This window comes from Neofelis nebulosa, chromosome 11 (assembly GCF_028018385.1).
Source record: "Neofelis nebulosa isolate mNeoNeb1 chromosome 11, mNeoNeb1.pri, whole genome shotgun sequence".
Lineage (NCBI taxonomy): Eukaryota > Metazoa > Chordata > Mammalia > Carnivora > Felidae > Neofelis > Neofelis nebulosa.
This window is the reverse complement of record NC_080792.1, coordinates 59,970,936-59,988,623: the sequence shown is the minus strand read 5'-3', so window position 1 is coordinate 59,988,623 and position 17,688 is coordinate 59,970,936. Positions and strand designations below refer to the sequence as shown.

Sequence of the window (17,688 nt, the reverse complement as noted above, 5' to 3'; positions counted from 1 at the left end):
CAATGAAACACTTAGGGACAAGGCTAACAAGGAAATGCAAAACTTGTACACTGGCAACTATGAGATATGGGTAAAAGAGATTAAAGAAGACTTTAAATAAAATAGAAAGGCATCTTATATTCACGGATCAGAAAACTTAATATTATTGAGATGCCAATAATCCCCACACTGTTCTAAAGATTCAACACATTCTCTATTAAAATCTCATTTGCTCTTTCACAGAAATTGAGAAGAGAATCCTTTTCACATGGAAATGGAAAAGACCCAGAATAGTCAAACAGTCAAACAATCTTGAAAAAGAAAAACTAAATTGGAGGACTTATAAATATTTCGAACTTAGCAATCAAAATCATGCGGCATTAGCATAAGGAAGTATAGATCAACTGACTAGAATCAAGGGCCCAAAATAAGATTTTACATTTATCATCAACTAATCTTTGACAAAAGTGCCCAAAAAAATTCACTGGGAAAAAAGTTGTCTTTTTAACAAATAGTGCTGGGAATTAGATATTCACACAAACGATTAATTTGGGCCTCCACCTCATAACACAAACAATAATCAACTCAAAATAGATGACTGATATAAATGTAAGCTCTAAAATTACAAAATTCTTAAGAGAAAGCATAAGAAAAAAAAGAAGAAAGCGCAAGAGTAAATCTTTGTGATCTTAATTAGTCAACCACTTGAGCATAAGAGATAAAAGGGAAAAAAATCACAAATTGGTTGTTAAAGTTTTGTACTTCAAGAGACACAATAAAGATTGCAAAGATAACTCACAAAAAGGAAAAGAAAATATTTGCAAATCCTATATCTGATAAGGGACTTGTATTCATAATACATAAAGAACTACAACTCAATAGTAAAAAGACAAATAACTCAATTAAAAATTGGGCAGAGGATTTGAAGAGACATGTCTCCAAAGAAGATATACAAATGGTCAATAAGCAGATGGGAAGATGTTTAACATCATTAGTCATTAGAAAAATACAAACCCAAGCCACATTGATACAACTTCACACCCATTAGGATGGCAATAATGCAAAAGACAGGTTAAAAACAGTGCTGGCTGAGAACGTGGAGAAATCGGAACCTCATACATTGCCAGTAGGCATATAAAATGGTGCAGCCATTGTGGAAAACAGTTTGGCAGTTCTTCAAATTGTTAAATACAAAGTTTCCGTGACACAGAAATTATACTCCTCGGAGTATACCCAAGAGAAATGAAAACATGTGTCCACACAAAATTTGTCCATGATCATTTACAGCAGCACTTTTTAAAGTAGCCAGTGAGGCACCTGGGTGGCTTAGTCACTTAGTGACTGATTCTTGATTTCCTCTCGGGTCATGATCTCACGGTTCGTGGGACCGAACCCCCTGTGTCCGGTTCTGTGCTGGTCCGGGGCCTGCTTGGGATTCTCCCGGTCTCTCTGCCCCTCCCCTGCTTGTGCTTGCTGTCTCACTCTCTCTCTAAAAATAAATAAATAAAGTAGCCAAAAAGTGAAAACAACTCAAATTTCAAGTTTCATTCAACCAGTGAATGAAAAAGTAAAATATGGTACACCCACACAATGAAATATTATTCGGCCATAAAAATGAATGAAGTGCTAACGCGTGCTACAACACAGATGAATTTCAAAACCATTATGGTAAGTGAAAGAAGCCAGTCACAAAAGACCACATAAGCGCATGATTCAATTTATAATACAAAATGTCCAGAAAAAGCAAATTTATAAAGACAAGAGAGTACATTAGTGGTTGCCAGGGGCTGGAAGGAGCTGAATGTTGGGAGAGACTATAAATTGGCATGTTCTTTGCAGGGTGATGGAAATGTTCTAAAATTAGATGTGATGATGACTGTACAACCCTATAATTATACAAAAATTTATTGACCTGTACACTAAGAGACAGGTGGATTTTATGGTTTCTAAATTAGTTCAGTGAAATATATTTATAAAGAAATTAAAATTTTAAATTATATATTAATAAATATTTAAAAATCAAAAATTTATTAGATCCATCTAGTCTTCCTCTGTGACTTAATCCAACGAGTCTTTCTCATTGAGGTTTTGAAAGAGAATTGCAAAGGGAGTCATTTCCTTGCTGCATGATTCCAGTAACAAGTAGCATCTAACATAACTTTGCGTGTAACAAAGGATACAATATACTCCATTACTTTAAACCACAACTGCAAGAGAAGTCACATTCCAACCTCACTGAGGCCAAACTAGAGGCGAAAGGGTACTATCCACAAACCGGAACTAGTGGGACAGCAGGCCCATGATGTCACCACTGGATGTAGTACCTGGACGGTCTCCCACTGGGGATGGAGGGGCTGTGAGTGAATTTACAGTTCAAAGTGAGATGGATGGATTCTGTTAGGTGGGACATTTTGAAAATTTTATATATATATATATATATACATATATATATATATATATATGTATATATATATATATAGGCTTATATAGACTGGCCACAAAACAGAATGCCTTCTAAGGAGAATACTATACCAGTGCATTTTTAAAAGTGAATTCCTTTTAAAAGGAACATACGGTACGTCTCCAGGTATGAGTAGCCAAGCCAACATGTCACAGACACGTTTTGTCTGACCAGGCTGTACCTTTCTAGGAGCTGCCCCTCTTCAAGACCACCTACCTCCCTATTCTCATGGTTACGGGGGAAAAATCATCTTGTACCTCCCAAATCCCCTCTCTTGGCCACAAATGCCTTGTCATGATATAGGGAGATCCTTCCATTGGCAATTTAAACTAGAAACAGAGAGAGTGCCAGAGACTAAATATGGAGCATATCAAATGCCAAAGCTAAAGGCAGCCTTGCTTTTTTTTACCGTGGGGATACCAGCACCTTCCAATAAGTTCCCTTCTTCCTGAAAATAATTTCAAGCGGGACTCCATTTCATGTCACCAAGAATCCTAAATAATCCCAGTCAACTTTAAATAACTGTCTGCTTAACTTCCACTCTATCAGTTCTGCCACAATACACAAAGCTTGGTACCATTACAGCCATGCTTTTGCTATAACTCAATGGTGTCAGATGATAGAACCTTCCCTAGCAAAACACGGTCTCTAGCCACCCGCCCTCCCCCAACCCCATGACAAAAGTTAGTGATTCTGTTGCAATTCTAGACAAGCAAGCTGTTTTAGGGTCACAGTAAAGAATGGAGAGATCTGACCCAAGTCTAGGGAGTTTAGACATTTGTCCAGTCCCCAGAAAAACAAATGATTAAGTGGTGTTTATGGCTGTTATTGTAAACCAACCTGATGCAATGTGATACAAAGTGTCTGAAATCCCAAAGAAGCAGAGCGATTTGTCAAAGGCCATGTTAAGAGCTTTTACAAGATCTATTTCCATTGTTTATCAAATGTTGGCTGAATCACCCTTGGATTAGCAAAACCTGAGGCATGATGTCTTTGTCTTCATGAAGATCACCGACTGAATTGCTGAGAGTTGAATTAAGAGAGTTGGCTGAGAGTTGGCTATTCCTTTTTTTTTTTTTTTTTTTTTTTTTTAGTAGGCTTCACGCCCAGTTTGGAGCCCAATGTGGAGCTGGAACTCACGACCATGAGATGAAGACTTAAACTGGGATTAAGAGTAGGATGCTTAATTGACTGAGCCACCCAGGTGCCACTCACAATTCCTTTTTATAGCATTTTTATTTAGTAAAAATAGCTAGCTTATCAGGCTCCATAGAGCTATCATCAAATCTCTAGTCCCTACAGACTGGGTCCCTGCAAATCTCGTTTCAGGTTAAAAAAGAAAAAAAAAAAAAAAAAAGGTCAACAATTCAGTATCTCTGAGGGAAACCAAAGTGTTTGGTTTGATACATCACCTTAAGATTATACGGAGAACAGCCTTAACAACACAGGTATGACAGCTTTTTACATGTGGACATTCAGAGACGGAGGATGTTACCTATCCAAGAACAGTTTTTAATGTGTCTTACCTAATGTCTGAGAGATCACACTTGTTTCCAGCAATAGCCATTACAATGTTTTCTGGACCGTGCTCCTTCAGCTCTTTCACCCATTTCTTCAGGGTATGAAATGAATCCTAAACCCAAAGTGTAAATCAATTATTGGAAAGACCCACCAACACAGTATTTCAACCAAGTAGAAATGTAAACCCAACCCAATTTAATAGACGAAAATATTTTCAGGAAACTCATGCACATTGACATCCCACCCCTGTCCTGGCACAAAACTTATTAGCTAAGTTACACTTAAATAACCTGTAGAACTTTCCTTTTCTAAAATTGAAACTTGATGAACTGAAGAAAGTCATGTTAGTAATTTTCTTCTATAAATAACACCAATTGAAAATTACAGCCTTGACTCAGCATGAAAAAGACTAAGTCATAGGACTAGACATGTTCGTGCTTATTTCAGGAAAGAAAAAGAATACATGCACACGAGAGAGACAGAGAGACAGAGAAATCCTGATTTCCTTTCTGCCCTTACTCCCAACCATCCTCCAGAAAACCAACCAAGGTAGACACCACATCTAGGTAGAAGTGGTCAGGAACTCGTGGACGGTAACAGTGCTGGATCATTAAACCAGCAGTCCTGTGAGCTGAGTCAGCACTCCAGGAATGGAAAAAGAAAGTCAGCAAACCACTGCAGTTACTTGATGCATAGCCTAGATCCCCAACGTGATAACTAAAAATGTGGCATACTACATATATATACAATACATACATGAACATTATCCTTGACATTTTAAGTAGTGCGATGCAAACACTAATAGAAAATAAGGATCCCATAATCACAAAACATGCAGAACTTAACCAAATCATTTTCCTCCACTTAAAAGGCTGACATTCTGGAGAGGGGTACTTGGCAGACATGACCTTGCCTCTACGAGCAGACGGTCAATTTGAAAAATGAATGATCATTGTTGTTTACTTAATTTGGTAGAAAAATTTGAAATGCTTCACTATATACAGGTGAATAAACTCAATAGATGGTGTCGATTACCCCTGGCTACCATGCTATGAAATCTCATTCCAGGCTCCTGGCATGACAAGCAGTCAAGTCTCTGTTTTGGTCTTTTGAAGACAGAGAATCAACACAAATGGGGCCGTTGTGAAGGGGACATTCTTACCTGTTTGGTAATATCATATACTATGACAGCTGCAGCGGATCCACGATAGTACATGGGAGCCAGTGAATGAAACTGTTTAAGAACAATGAATAGTTTTAGGCCAAAGTCAACACATTTCATGCAACTTCAAATTAAAATATAAAAGTTTCATCCTACATTATCCCTATAAGATCCCTGAACTCCCCTCAGAATTTTCCCAGGGTTCGTATTAGGCAATAAATTCTCCTCCTTGACTACACATGTGCTTGTGGCTTATAGACCATGAAATTCACTTTTGGGAAAAGGCCAAAAATACGTTTTACTTTAAATGTTACTCTTCTATGAATTTTCTTTTCTCCACTGCTCATCACTTATCTGATACGACAGATCCACGGACATCTCATTAGGATGACAGAGTGGTAAGAAAAAGATGCTTGCCAAGGGAAGGACAAGAAGAGACTGGCACAGATCACAAGACCCTCACTGAGCCTTTAATGAGGAACATTGAGCCAGGACACCTCCCCAAGCCACCCTCAGCCTACACGGCTGCCATCCCTCAAATGAACACAGTGACACAGATGAGCTCCATTTCAAAATGTGAGCAAATCAAGTCCCATTGGTCACTAGAATCCTTTATCTCTAAACATGATAGATAATTATGCTGAGGATACATACAGAGTCTACGAATATTTTGAAGGATAGATCTTTGGATACATCTGGAAACATCGTGGAAAGGTTTTAAAAGCCAGTAAGGAAAAGATAGCTCAGGCGAAAAATTGTCAAAGGATACACGTAGCTAAATCTCCAAGGAAGAGATATAAATTGCCAGTAAATATTTTGAAACATTCAATTACAGTAAAAGAAATGAAAATAAAAGCAATGAAGAGGCATGTAGTAACTTATTAAATATTAAAAAGATTTACTATATCCACAGTTGGTATGGATTCGGGCAGGGGAGCACTCTCATATGTTACCTGGGAATGAATTTGAAGACCTCTTATAAAAAGACATTCAATAGCACTAATCCTCAGGGAAACGCAAATCAACATCACAATGAGATATCACACTTGTTACGATGGCTGTTATCAAAAAGAAAGGGGGGGGGGGTGCTGGGTGGCTCAATCAGTTGAGCGTCCAGCTCCTGGTTTAGGCTCAAGTCATGATCCCAGGGTCGTGGGATTGAGCCCTGTGTCGGGCTCCGTGCTGAGTGCAGAGCTTGCTTAAGATTCTCTCTCTCTTTCCCTCTGTCCCTCCCCGACTCATGTGTGCATGCTCTCTCTCTTTAAAAAAAAAAAAAAAAAAAAGATAACAAGCGGTGAGGATGTGGAGAAAAGGGAAAAGGGAACCCTGATGCACTGTTGGGAATGTAAACTGGTGCAGCCACTATTGAAAATAGTATGCAGGCAACACAAAAAACACAGAACTATATGATCCAGCAATCCCCCTTTTGGTTATATACCTAAAGGAAATCTCTTCAATACCTCAAAGAGATATCCACACTTCCGTGTTCACTGCAGCATTATTTGCAACGGACAAGACATGGAAACAACCTAAGTGTCTATCAAGGAATGAAGAAAGGAAGAAAAGGTGATGTGCGTGCGCGCGCGCACGCGCACACACACACACACACACACACACACACACAGTGGAATATTACCCAGCCTTAAAAAAGGAAATCCTGCCATTTGCAACAACATGGATGAATCTAAAAGATATTATGCCAAATGAAATAAGCCAGATGCAGAAAGAAAAAAACCTGCATGATCTCACTTATACATGGGATCTAAAAAAGTCAAATACATAGAAGCAGAGAGTAGAAGAGTGGTTACCAGGAACAGGGAAGGGAGGGGTTGGGGAGACGTTGGTGAAAGGTTACAAAGTTGCAGTTACATGGGACGAATAAGTTGCAGAGATAGAAGGCACAGCCTGATGCCTATGGTTAATTATAGAGTATTGAATCTGGAAATTTGCCAAGAGAGAAAATTTCAGGTGTTATCATCGTTTAACAAAGGGAAAAGGTAACTATGTGAGAAGATATATTAATTATTTTGACTGTCGTAACAATTTCACTATGTGTATGTACATCAAATCATGTTGTACACCTTAAATATACAATTTTTATTTAAAAAACAGAGAGATGCTCTCTTTAAAAGCCGCTGTTGGTAATATATACCAAAAGTTGAAATGTGCATATTGCCGGACCCACCAACTCCACTTAAAGGAGCTCATTACACACACAATGGCCCTCATCCCTATGTTACACATGGGAGCAAATATTTGAAAACGACCTAATGGTTCATCATAGAGAATCCATTAATGGTGTCTGTATATAACAGAATATTCTGCAACAATTAAAATGATGGTGAGGGTTTTTATTTTTAGGAAACGATTACATACTGTTAAAGGGGGAAAAAAACAGTCTCAAAGCTGCCTATGAAGCATACTATAATTTAGAATAGAATGTGAGGTGGTCTGTCTATGTCTACCGCTACAACAATGTTTCTCAAAATGTTAACAGTGGGATTTCTAGCGACTTGTAAATTCTTCTCATGAGAGTCTGTAGAGCATAAATGTTTACAATAATTTTTTTACATAGGTTTTTAAGTTGAAAAGAAAAAGCAACCATTTTTATTAGAGAGTAGGATAAGGAGCAGGGAGGGAAGGAAGAAGGATAGATCCTGAAGCTTTTCCAACAAAACCATCTCACTCATTCGTGTTGGTTTCCCACATAATACTTATCACTGAATAAAGCCTTGCCAAATTGAAATGATCCTATTTGGAGATTTGAAGTACGTTAGTTCCCGAGGCATCCCTCATAATGTGCTGTAGAGGGCTGGGGCAGCACTCTCCAGAGTGTGGAAGGAAACAGGCTCTTTCTCAACTCTCCCGCCCTGGTGCAAGCCTCCACCTTGAACAGAAATAGCCATGGGGCCTCTGTGGTTTTTCAGAAAAGGGAATGGGTTGAATGGAGCTCAGGATGAACCCAGGAGTTCCCAGCTGACGGGCCCTGGCCACTTGCCAGGACCCCCTGGAGGACAGCAGGCCATTTACCATGTGTAAATGGTGTATTTACATATATATTATATATGTAATATATATTCAGTGCCCAACACTGGGTGTCTGTTGTAATTGTTAGACATCACTAAATCTATTTTTAATCTGTCCGTTAGCAATCCAATCCACATGTAGAGAATAAAGTCAGAATTCCTGCCCAAAGGGAGGATAAAAGGAACGTATTTCTTTTTTTTTTTTTTAATTTTTTTTTTCAACGTTTTTTATTTATTTTTGGGACAGAGAGAGACAGAGCATGAACGGGGGAGGGGCAGAGAGAGAGGGAGACACAGAATCGGAAACAGGCTCCAGGCTCCGAGCCATCAGCCCAGAGCCTGACGCGGGGCTCGAACTCACGGACCGCGAGATCGTGACCTGGCTGAAGTCGGACGCTTAACCGACTGCGCCACCCAGGCGCCCCAAGGAACGTATTTCTGAAACACTCCTGCTTTGCTAAGGGTTAAGAATGCATATAAAGTGTCCTTTTAGCCCAATTATATAAAACGCCCATTTTTTTTTCAATATAGCCTCCATAATAAGAAAGGTCCACGTAAACACACCACGTAGGAACAAAATCTGTATCTCAAAAATCAAGATACTTGTGGACTCAAGCACAAAGAGGAGCAAATCGTGGAAATCTTCTTAAGACAGAGTTCATTTTCAGCTACAATACTATGAACTGAATCTAAAATGGTCACTGGTGTGCAGGTCTCATGAATTATTGAATAGATCTTTGTATATAATGCATTACTTGTTCTTTCCTTCCCCCAAATGGAATCATTTTGAAATAAATCTGTTGGTGAAGCCACTTAAATGACTTTATTGCCGGGGACTTGGGAGTTTTAATGAGTTAAAAGTTCAAGTCTCAGTTCTAAAACCCAATAATGCATTGACCAACGGATAATATTTGTGGAGGACAAAACGATAAATCACTTCTAGCCTACAATGTGTATACTCTTTCCCATACAAATATAAAAACAAAAGCACCACAATTAGCTTCAATACTCGACATGACATAACTCAATTTCCGTAGAGCCTGAATTAAGACTGATAAAAACACTTACATAAAAAGGTTCTTCCAGAAACAGTTTCCCGATCACATGAGGTTGATATAATTTTTAAATCTCACCTTGGAGGTTCTTTGAAAATGAGCACGACAGAAGCCAATTCAAAATCCCTTCTTTCCTAACTATCCAACAAAATATCTAGAATGCCAAATTAAAGTGCTCAGATAACTCTTTAATTATTTAGAAGCAGCACGGGGAATTATGAAAAGCCAATCTGACTCTCAAAAGAAATTGCTGTGTATGTCCTTCGTGTGTGTGACTGTGTGTTTTTTAACTGTTGTATGTCCACAGAATAAGAGAGAGGGGAATGGTCTTCTTCAAGCTGCTCAGACTTAGCTTTTACAGATGTATGCTAACCTTGCCCCCACTTCCAGCAACTGGGAGAAGGATAAAGTGGGCATAATCTTTCTATAAAACAACCAGACAAGGAATATCAAGAGTCTTGAAAATGTTCATACACTGATTCGACAATGGCACTTCTGAAGGGAATGATCAGAGATGGGCACAGAGTAACCAAAATTCACTCCAGAATCATCAGTAATGCTGACAAATTGGAACCGACGTCAACGTCTAACGATCAGGGACCAGAAACGTAAATTTGGCTTAGCCATACAATGGACTTCCAGGCAGCAGTGAAATTTACATTTTTGAAAAAACAGAAGATGACACAGGAGGCAAGATAGAGCAGTCTGGTACTTCCCTAGGGTCTTCTGCAGAACCCTGGGCCCATGAGGTGCTTTTTGGAAAAAAGGTTTCTTGGCCAAGTAAGTTTGACCAACGTTGTACATGATAACGCTTCCTTGGAGATTTACAAAGTATTATTAGTGCGTGAGAAGCTCTGAAAATTAGTATAGTCAAGAAACCTATTTGTTTTGGTTTTAACTCAGAATTCTCAATTTTCTTTACCTTTTTCCAAGTAGCATTTTTTAACATCTTGAGCCCAGGTATGCTCAGAACCCACCTTAAGGGCAAAGTACGAAAAGATCTAGACTCAAAGGGAATCGAGACATCCATGCCTGGCTGCCTGACTCTGTTCTGGTTTCTTTATTCTGTAAACTGTGGGTAGCTGTGGGGGTTGGGGTGGTGGTGGTGATAACTAAGGTTTTTCCAGCTCTGTGATGACACTCATGGCCAAGGCAGGACAGAGTCTGGATGAAACCTCTTCCCTTTGCCCTGCTCTTGATTCTTCCGAGTGTTTTACCTATAACACAAATGTCCTTTCTTCCCATCCCACACCACCCTGTACATTCACACACTACTCAGCACACAGTGGAAATTATTATTCCAGGAAATATCCAAATCCTCCAGACCACCCAGTCTGCTTCAGGCAAAATTCTTTAAATGCAGGTTTGTGGCATCATAAATTCCACAGCAGCAAAAAATCGTGCATGTCAAGAATGAGCAGTAGTGGAAAATACATCAAGTTTCCAAACAAGGACAAGTTCCAGCAGGGCTCTGCCTCCCCAGATGAGAATTATCGAAGCCAGAGCACTCTGGCATCAGGTCCAGGAACTTGTAGGGATTGGTTATGTGTTACGATGTTCAGAGAACAGTGTTCTTGGTGACTCGCTTCAGTGCAGCCCGGGAGTCAATGCTGTTCTGCCTCTGGTGCCAGCACAGGATCAGAAATTCTCACCATCCCACAGAACCCTGAGGCCACGGACAGTCGAGGGCAGAAGCCAAAACATATCCCGTGGTTCATTAGGATTCAAACAAAGAGGGAAGTGGTAGAGGAAAATTCTTGACATTCCCAACATTCCCAGCTGGCAAAAGCTGAATGGAAAAACCATCACTGAATGTTCTTTATGTGCCATTCAGAAGAATGTTTCTGATTTTTACACAGACCCTCTCTCTCCACAGAAAAGCAGAGGCCTATTTAATATGCCCACTCAGATGTCCTAAAACCCATTAGTAGGTAAAGTTGAAAAGAAAAAGGGCTGGGAAATTACACAGCAGACTATTAACGATATGATTTCTGAATACTGCCATTATAGGCAGCCCGCCACTTGTTTTGATGCATCCAGATTTTTTTAAATTTTAATAGGTTACATTACTTTTACAATGAGAAGGGATTTTTTTTCCCTCCCCTTCCTTCTTCTTTCTTTCATTTTGCCAATTAAAGTCAAACAGCGTCCTCAGCATTAGGGGATCAAAGTACTGAAGCCAAAGTATCAGAAGGAAGCTGGATTTTAGAGGTAACCTGACCTCCATGTGGCTCCTTTTTGACAAGGTACAGTGCAAACCTTCTCTAGTAGAAAATGATACAACCCAAATCCAAACCTCTTTCCACAAAAAAAAACCGGTGTTGGTGGGGAGGGCATGGATTCGTGTTTTGTAAAAGACAAGGCAATGAACTAGGGTATTCTGATCCTTAGAATAATGTAGGAGACAGAAGTCAAGGTCTTGAAATGATGCAGAAATACATTTTTCCCCACTCATGTAATACCCAACTGCAGAGAACCTCAGCTCTAATTCCTGTCTGTTAGCAAGCCAATGGAATTTCCTCAAAGTCCAGAACTCTGCCCCACCCTGTCCCTAAGTTATCTGTGTTTCTCATCACACACAGTCACCATTCATTTGAAGGAAATGCCACAAAGGTTGGTCATGGCTCTCCCTCTCTCTACTCTGCTCAGGTTGCTTTGGTCTCTCCCACCTGTGTGTAGCCTCCTGTTCACAGAAAACATCCCATCTTCGAGAGGCCTCCCTGCAGAATGGGACAGCAAGCCAACATCACCTGGGATTACGCCCAGAGCAGAAGACACTTTGCTCTGTGGGCCCCACAGCAGGGCCTAACCCAGTGCCCCCCGGCAGCGGCACCTGTCCTGAAGCCCTGCCACCACGGTGCCCGCAGGAAAGCCTGCCTTGCTGGGCACCCTTGAGGAGCTTCCCGAGTCTATGACAGCACCTTGCTAGAAAGGGATCAGAATCACACACTTGCAGGCGTGTGGTTTCATTCATCCCCAAAGCACCAGGCACCCAGGACTGTGCTGTGTTCACTGAGTGCAGCCTGAGTGCATCGTTCCTGGACTATCTGGAAGTTTCCATTACGGCATTTAAATACTGCAGTGGCCTCCATGCTGGCCACACAGCACCCAGAGGGATCCTTTTTTTAACTTCTGAGTTGTGTTATTTACACATACCATCGAATCTATTTTTAACTTTTTAATTGTGGAAATTTTCAAACATACGCACCAGAAGAGAGCATGGTACACTGTGCTTCCAGATTCTCATCCCCTAGCCTCAAGATCACCCCGAATACAAGGCCATGGGCATGTTTCCACCTCTCTTCCCACCCCGCTGCTAAAACCTTCTGAAGCAAATACCTGACATCATATTATTTTAACTGTAAAGGAACTGACGTTTTTCTTCAAACTGCGTCACTTTTCAAAACCCTTCCAATTTACTAAGCATAAAATCCAAACTGTGTCCTATGGTGTCACTAGGGCACTAGGCTCGTCTCCCCCGCCCTCTCTCTCCAGCCCCTGGCCTCCTCCCTGCTCCCTGAACATGCAGCCACGTGGAGCCCTCAAGCTTATCTCACATGCCTTCCCCAGCCTGGACCACCCTCCACTAGATATCCTCACTCCCTCACTTCATTCACACCTTTTTCAAGGGTCACCTCCTGTGCGACCCTTCCCCGACCCCCTATCTGGGCCATAGCAGGGACTCAACAAATATGTAACGATGGAACACATGCGATGAGTCCCTAACCCTGTGAAGGCAAGTTCACTGGGTAAGACTGTTCCCATTTTACAGATGAGAAAATAGGCTCAGAATGGTTACATCAACTGCCCACGGACACACAGCTCTTCAATGGTGTGACTAGACCTTGAACACAGTCTTCTGACTCCAAATTCCATGCGTCTTTCCATTTCTCAGTTGCTTCTCTGCAATGAAATGCTGCTTCAGTTGACGTAATGCAGATACGGGCTTACACACGTATTCACTCATTCAACAAGTATGTACTGAACACGTGGTACATGACAGGTACTAAGCGATGGGGAAACAGGAGTTGGCGGGTGGGATTACAGCCCCCAAAGATGTCCACATCCTAATCCCTGGGACCAGGAAATATGTTATGGCACATGGCCGGGGGGGTTAAGACTGCTAGCGGAATTAAGGTTGCTGACCAGCTGACCTTGAGATGGAAAGATTATCCTCCATTATACAGTGTCCAGTGTCATCCTCAGCGTCCTTACAATTGGCAGAGGGAGGCAAGAGAGTCAGAGCAAGGAAGAGCTTCTGCTGCCGGCCTTGAGGATGGAGGGAGGGGCCACAAACCAAGGAATGCGGGCAGCCTCTGAAAAAGGCCAGGAACGGATTCTTCCCCAAAGCCTCCAGAAAGGAACACAGCCCTGCCTATGCCTTGGTTATTAGCCCGGTGACACCCTTCTCAGACTTGTGACTTTCTGAACTGTGAGCAAGTAAACTTGTGCGGTTTCGAGCTACCAAATGCGTGGTAATCTGTTACAGCAGCCATAGGAAACAAACAGAGAAGGGGAAGGACAAGGGTGGAGTCAGGCCCGCCTTCAAAGGGGCTGCCTGGATTTCAATGTCTCCAAACAGGGAGCTCTGTGTTCTAAGCACACTCCAGCTATTCCTGCTTAGACACGTCCTTCTGGCCTTCAGAAGCACCCTCTTTTGTTATTAAATGAAGTCCATGTGCCTCATTTCCTTGTCAAGAATGGCATTCACTGGCTTCATACACCCTTTGGTTTGTATCTTGGCCAGACTTGGGAAATTAGGTGCATAAAGAAGTGAATAGGGACGGGGAGGGGCGGGAAGGCGAGGGTGAGGAGGGACTGGGGGGGTGGGGGGGAGGAAAGGGGAGAAAAACACAACCAGATACAGCGCTTCTTAGATGCTTAATAAGCGCAACCCCAGCCCCAGGATGCCTGTCTCCGGCGCGCTGCCTGCAGTCCAGGCCCTCTGAGCGTTGGAGAATGGAAACTGGCCTCAACCCAGGAGGCAGAGACAATGCTTCATAATTAGAAGCTGCTTAGGGCGTCCCAGACTAAAACACACTCCAGTAAAATGTCGTTGCCCGATTTGTGAAGCATCTTCATTTAGCGGCGTCACGGTCCCTCCCAGACCCTGTCCCCACGGAGGGGGCAGGTCAGGCGGCCCTGGAGGCCCAGAGAGGAGGGGGAGGCACCCACCGGGGAACAAAGAACAACAGTGGGGTCTCTTTTGACAGAGAGGGTGTAGAAGGGGCAAGGGGCAGAGGCTACTTGCAGGCAGGGGCGACCCAGCCTTGCTTTTTAAGATCAACATAGGCTTGAGCCTCTACTCTCCACGCTTCCTGTCTGTTCACTTCCCGCTTCCGGTCCCTCACTTCCAGCTTTCCCAGCGCACTGGCTGAGGGCAGAAGTGCTTGGAGAGTTTCCCTCTGGGCTTACAACATTTATTTTAATATATGGACATGTCCTTCCTCTTTCCCTCCTGCCAGTGGCATTCTGCACCGAAACTCCTAATTTCCTAAATGACACCAACACCCCCAAATGGGAACCAGATATGCTGTTAAAGGCGGCTCTCTGGGTGCCCACACCTCTGCCGCCCGATGCCCCTCTTCGAATGCCACAGTCACACTTCCTTGGGCAGTTTCTGTCACCAACTTTTATTTATTTTCTAAAGTTTATTTATTTTGAGAAAGACCAAGAGAGCGAGTGGGGCGCAGAGAGAAGGAGAGAGAGAATCCCAAGCAGGATCCACACTGACAGTGAAGAGCCCCCGCCCCGTGGGGCTTGAACCCACAAACCGTGAGATCATGACCTGAGCAGAAACCAAGAGAGGGATGCTCAACTGACTGGGCCACCCAGGCGCCCCTCTGTCACCAATTTTTAAATACCGCTGGACCTCTTCAACTGTACCACTTTTAAATACGGTGATTCCTGAGGCTTCTTCTCAAAGCAGATGTGGTGGCACCGCCCTATCAGGAGCTGTTGACTTCATTTTTAACAGCATATGCCATATTTGCAAGCTTCTGATGTTTCTCCTTGCCACATAATCTTCATCTGGTTTTCCCTTCCGGGCAGTGTTACGGGAGCAAAGGGTGGAGAGAAGGAATATTTCCCTTCTCAGGATCTCAATTTGCACTAATTAAAACACTGTTCTCTTGTGATGGGGAGAGGAAAGCAAAACCGGGTACTGACCCTCTTCCACTGCAGGTGAATTCCTACAAAAATCGTTCTCTAGTGAGTGGGTGCAGGAAAAGGTACAATAGAGTGAAGCAGTTTCCCTCCGGCAGTGGGTGAGGAGCAGATTCTGTGTGTTGTCGAATCAGATTCTGTGTTCTGTCGGCTCCTAGCCGGCGCCACTTGGAGCTGGGCCTGTATTTCCAGTGGCTGCAGGGCAAGCAGAGGAGAAACAAAGAGCAGCACATTCTGAGCTTCTGAGAGGCCCCATTCTTCAAGGACTTCCAAAGGTCAAAATTTCCTCTGACTTTAGCTACAGTCTGTGAAAAGTGAACCATTTCCTTAACCACAGAGTCCGGGACCAAGGAAAGAATGAAAGATGGCAAAAAGCGTCTTTGGGTGTTTGTCAAGGCTGAACCCGACCTCCTCTATCTGCCGCCTTCATTCTCTTTTTCTGTCTCAGGGACCCACTGAGACCCAGCATTTCGGCCACGGCCCCGCCTGGCTGTGTCTCAGCTGTCTCTGCTCACGTCGTCCAATCACCCAACCTTTCCAATTTGGTAGGTGCCGCAAAGGTCAAGCCAAAGGAGGTGAATAAGCATAATGTCTCAACAGAGCAGCTAAACCGTCAGCTCCTAGAGGGCACCAGCGTCACTTTGCCTTCTTCAGGTACCCAAGCTCCCGGGAAAACTTCGGACAGAAGGAACAAGGGAAGATTAAACAAATCGGGGTGGTGTAAATATATTTATTATATTATTGCCCGGAGTCCTTGAACTATCTCAAAATTGGAGGGGAAAAAAATGTTGGTACGCTCACTAGGAGAGTCACTGTAAGCCTTTGAATCAATGGGTGTCAGCATATCACTTTATCTTGAGTCAGTATGTATTAAGTAATAATGTCTGGTCCTGGGTTAGATAATAGTGTTGATAAAAGCTAAACCAGCTGCAAATAATAATATTTTGAAGACAGATTCCTTCTTTTAAAAAAATAATTTAGTCAAGTAAAATACATTTCGAATATAATGATAAGTTTGGTAAGTTGCAAGTGATAACTTCACAAATATAACCTTATGTACAGTTTTATGTGAACTTGTTATGCATTTTAACATTTCAAAGATTTAATATTTTATTCAGAATTTTTTCTTTAGGTACCATTCAGAGGTCAAGGCTGCATTTCCAGTCCACAATTAGAAATGAACAATAGCTTGTAACTTGCTTATTGCTTAGGACTTAAAGGTTTAAGGAGTAGGTAACCCTCAAATTCATCTACAGATTCAACACGATCCCTATCAAAATACAGCTGGGGTTTTTGCAAAAATGTACAAGCCGGTCCTAAAATTCCTATGGAAATGCAAGGGATATGGAATAGACAAAATAATCTTGAAAAAGAAGGACTAAGTTGAAGGACTCATACTTCCTAATTTCAAAACTTGCCAAAAAGCTACAGCAATCAAGGGAAATGTGGTACTGGCAGAAGGGTAAAAACTAGATCAAAGAAATAGAATTGCATCCAGAATTAAACCCTCACATTTGTGGTCAACTGATTATCAACAAAGGTGCTGAGAAAACCAACTGGGCCGAGAATGGTCTTTTCAACAAATCATGTTGAGACAGCTGATTTTGTATGATATCAACGTACAGAGTGAGGTGGAAAACCCTTCCTTGTAAGATATGCAAAAAGTAACAACAGATGGATCATAGAGCTGAAGGTAAGAGCTAAAACTATAGAACTCTTAGAAGAACATACGGGAGTAAATCCTTGTAGCCTTGAGTTCGGCAAAGACAAGTGGTGGGAATGTGGAGAAACCAGAACCTCATACATTGCTGGTAGGAATAGAAAATGGTGCAGCCACTTTGGAGAATAGTTTGGTAGACCCTCAAAATGCTAAATATAGGGTTACCACATGACCCATCAATTTCACTCCTAGATATGTTCCTAAGAGATTTTGTTTCGATTCCTAAACACAACTATCTACACAAAAACCTATTTACTCATGAACGCTTGTAGCAGGCTTATTCATAATAGCCAAAAAGTGAAAATAACCTAAATGTCCATCACTTGATGGAGGGATATACAAAATGTAGTGCATCCATACAGTGGAGTATTAATCAGCCACGAAAAAGAAAGAAGCACTGATTCAAGTTACAATGTCGATGGACATCGATAACATTGTCCTAAGTGAAAGAAGCCAGTCACAAAAAGACAAAACAAAACAAAACAGGCTGTATGATTCCATTTATATGAAATGTCCAGAGTAGGCAAATCTACAGGCAGAAAGCAGCCAAGGGCTGGGGGACTCAGGAAGAAGTGGGAAATGACTGTTAATAGGTTTGG

General features: G+C 42.0%; 1 protein-coding gene across 1 annotated transcript in view; it reads right to left on the bottom strand.

Annotated features, from left to right (window-relative positions):
* Positions 1 to 17,688, bottom strand: part of RAB31 (RAB31, member RAS oncogene family) — a 133,893-nt gene that overhangs the window by 41,042 nt on the left and 75,163 nt on the right. Inside the window, exons 4-5 of the mRNA XM_058692710.1 lie at positions 5,124 to 5,195; positions 3,967 to 4,073 (exon numbers count right to left, since the gene is read on the bottom strand). Of these exons, the coding sequence (XP_058548693.1) occupies positions 3,967 to 4,073; positions 5,124 to 5,195 (179 nt within the window). The remainder of the gene's footprint in view (positions 1 to 3,966; positions 4,074 to 5,123; positions 5,196 to 17,688) is intronic.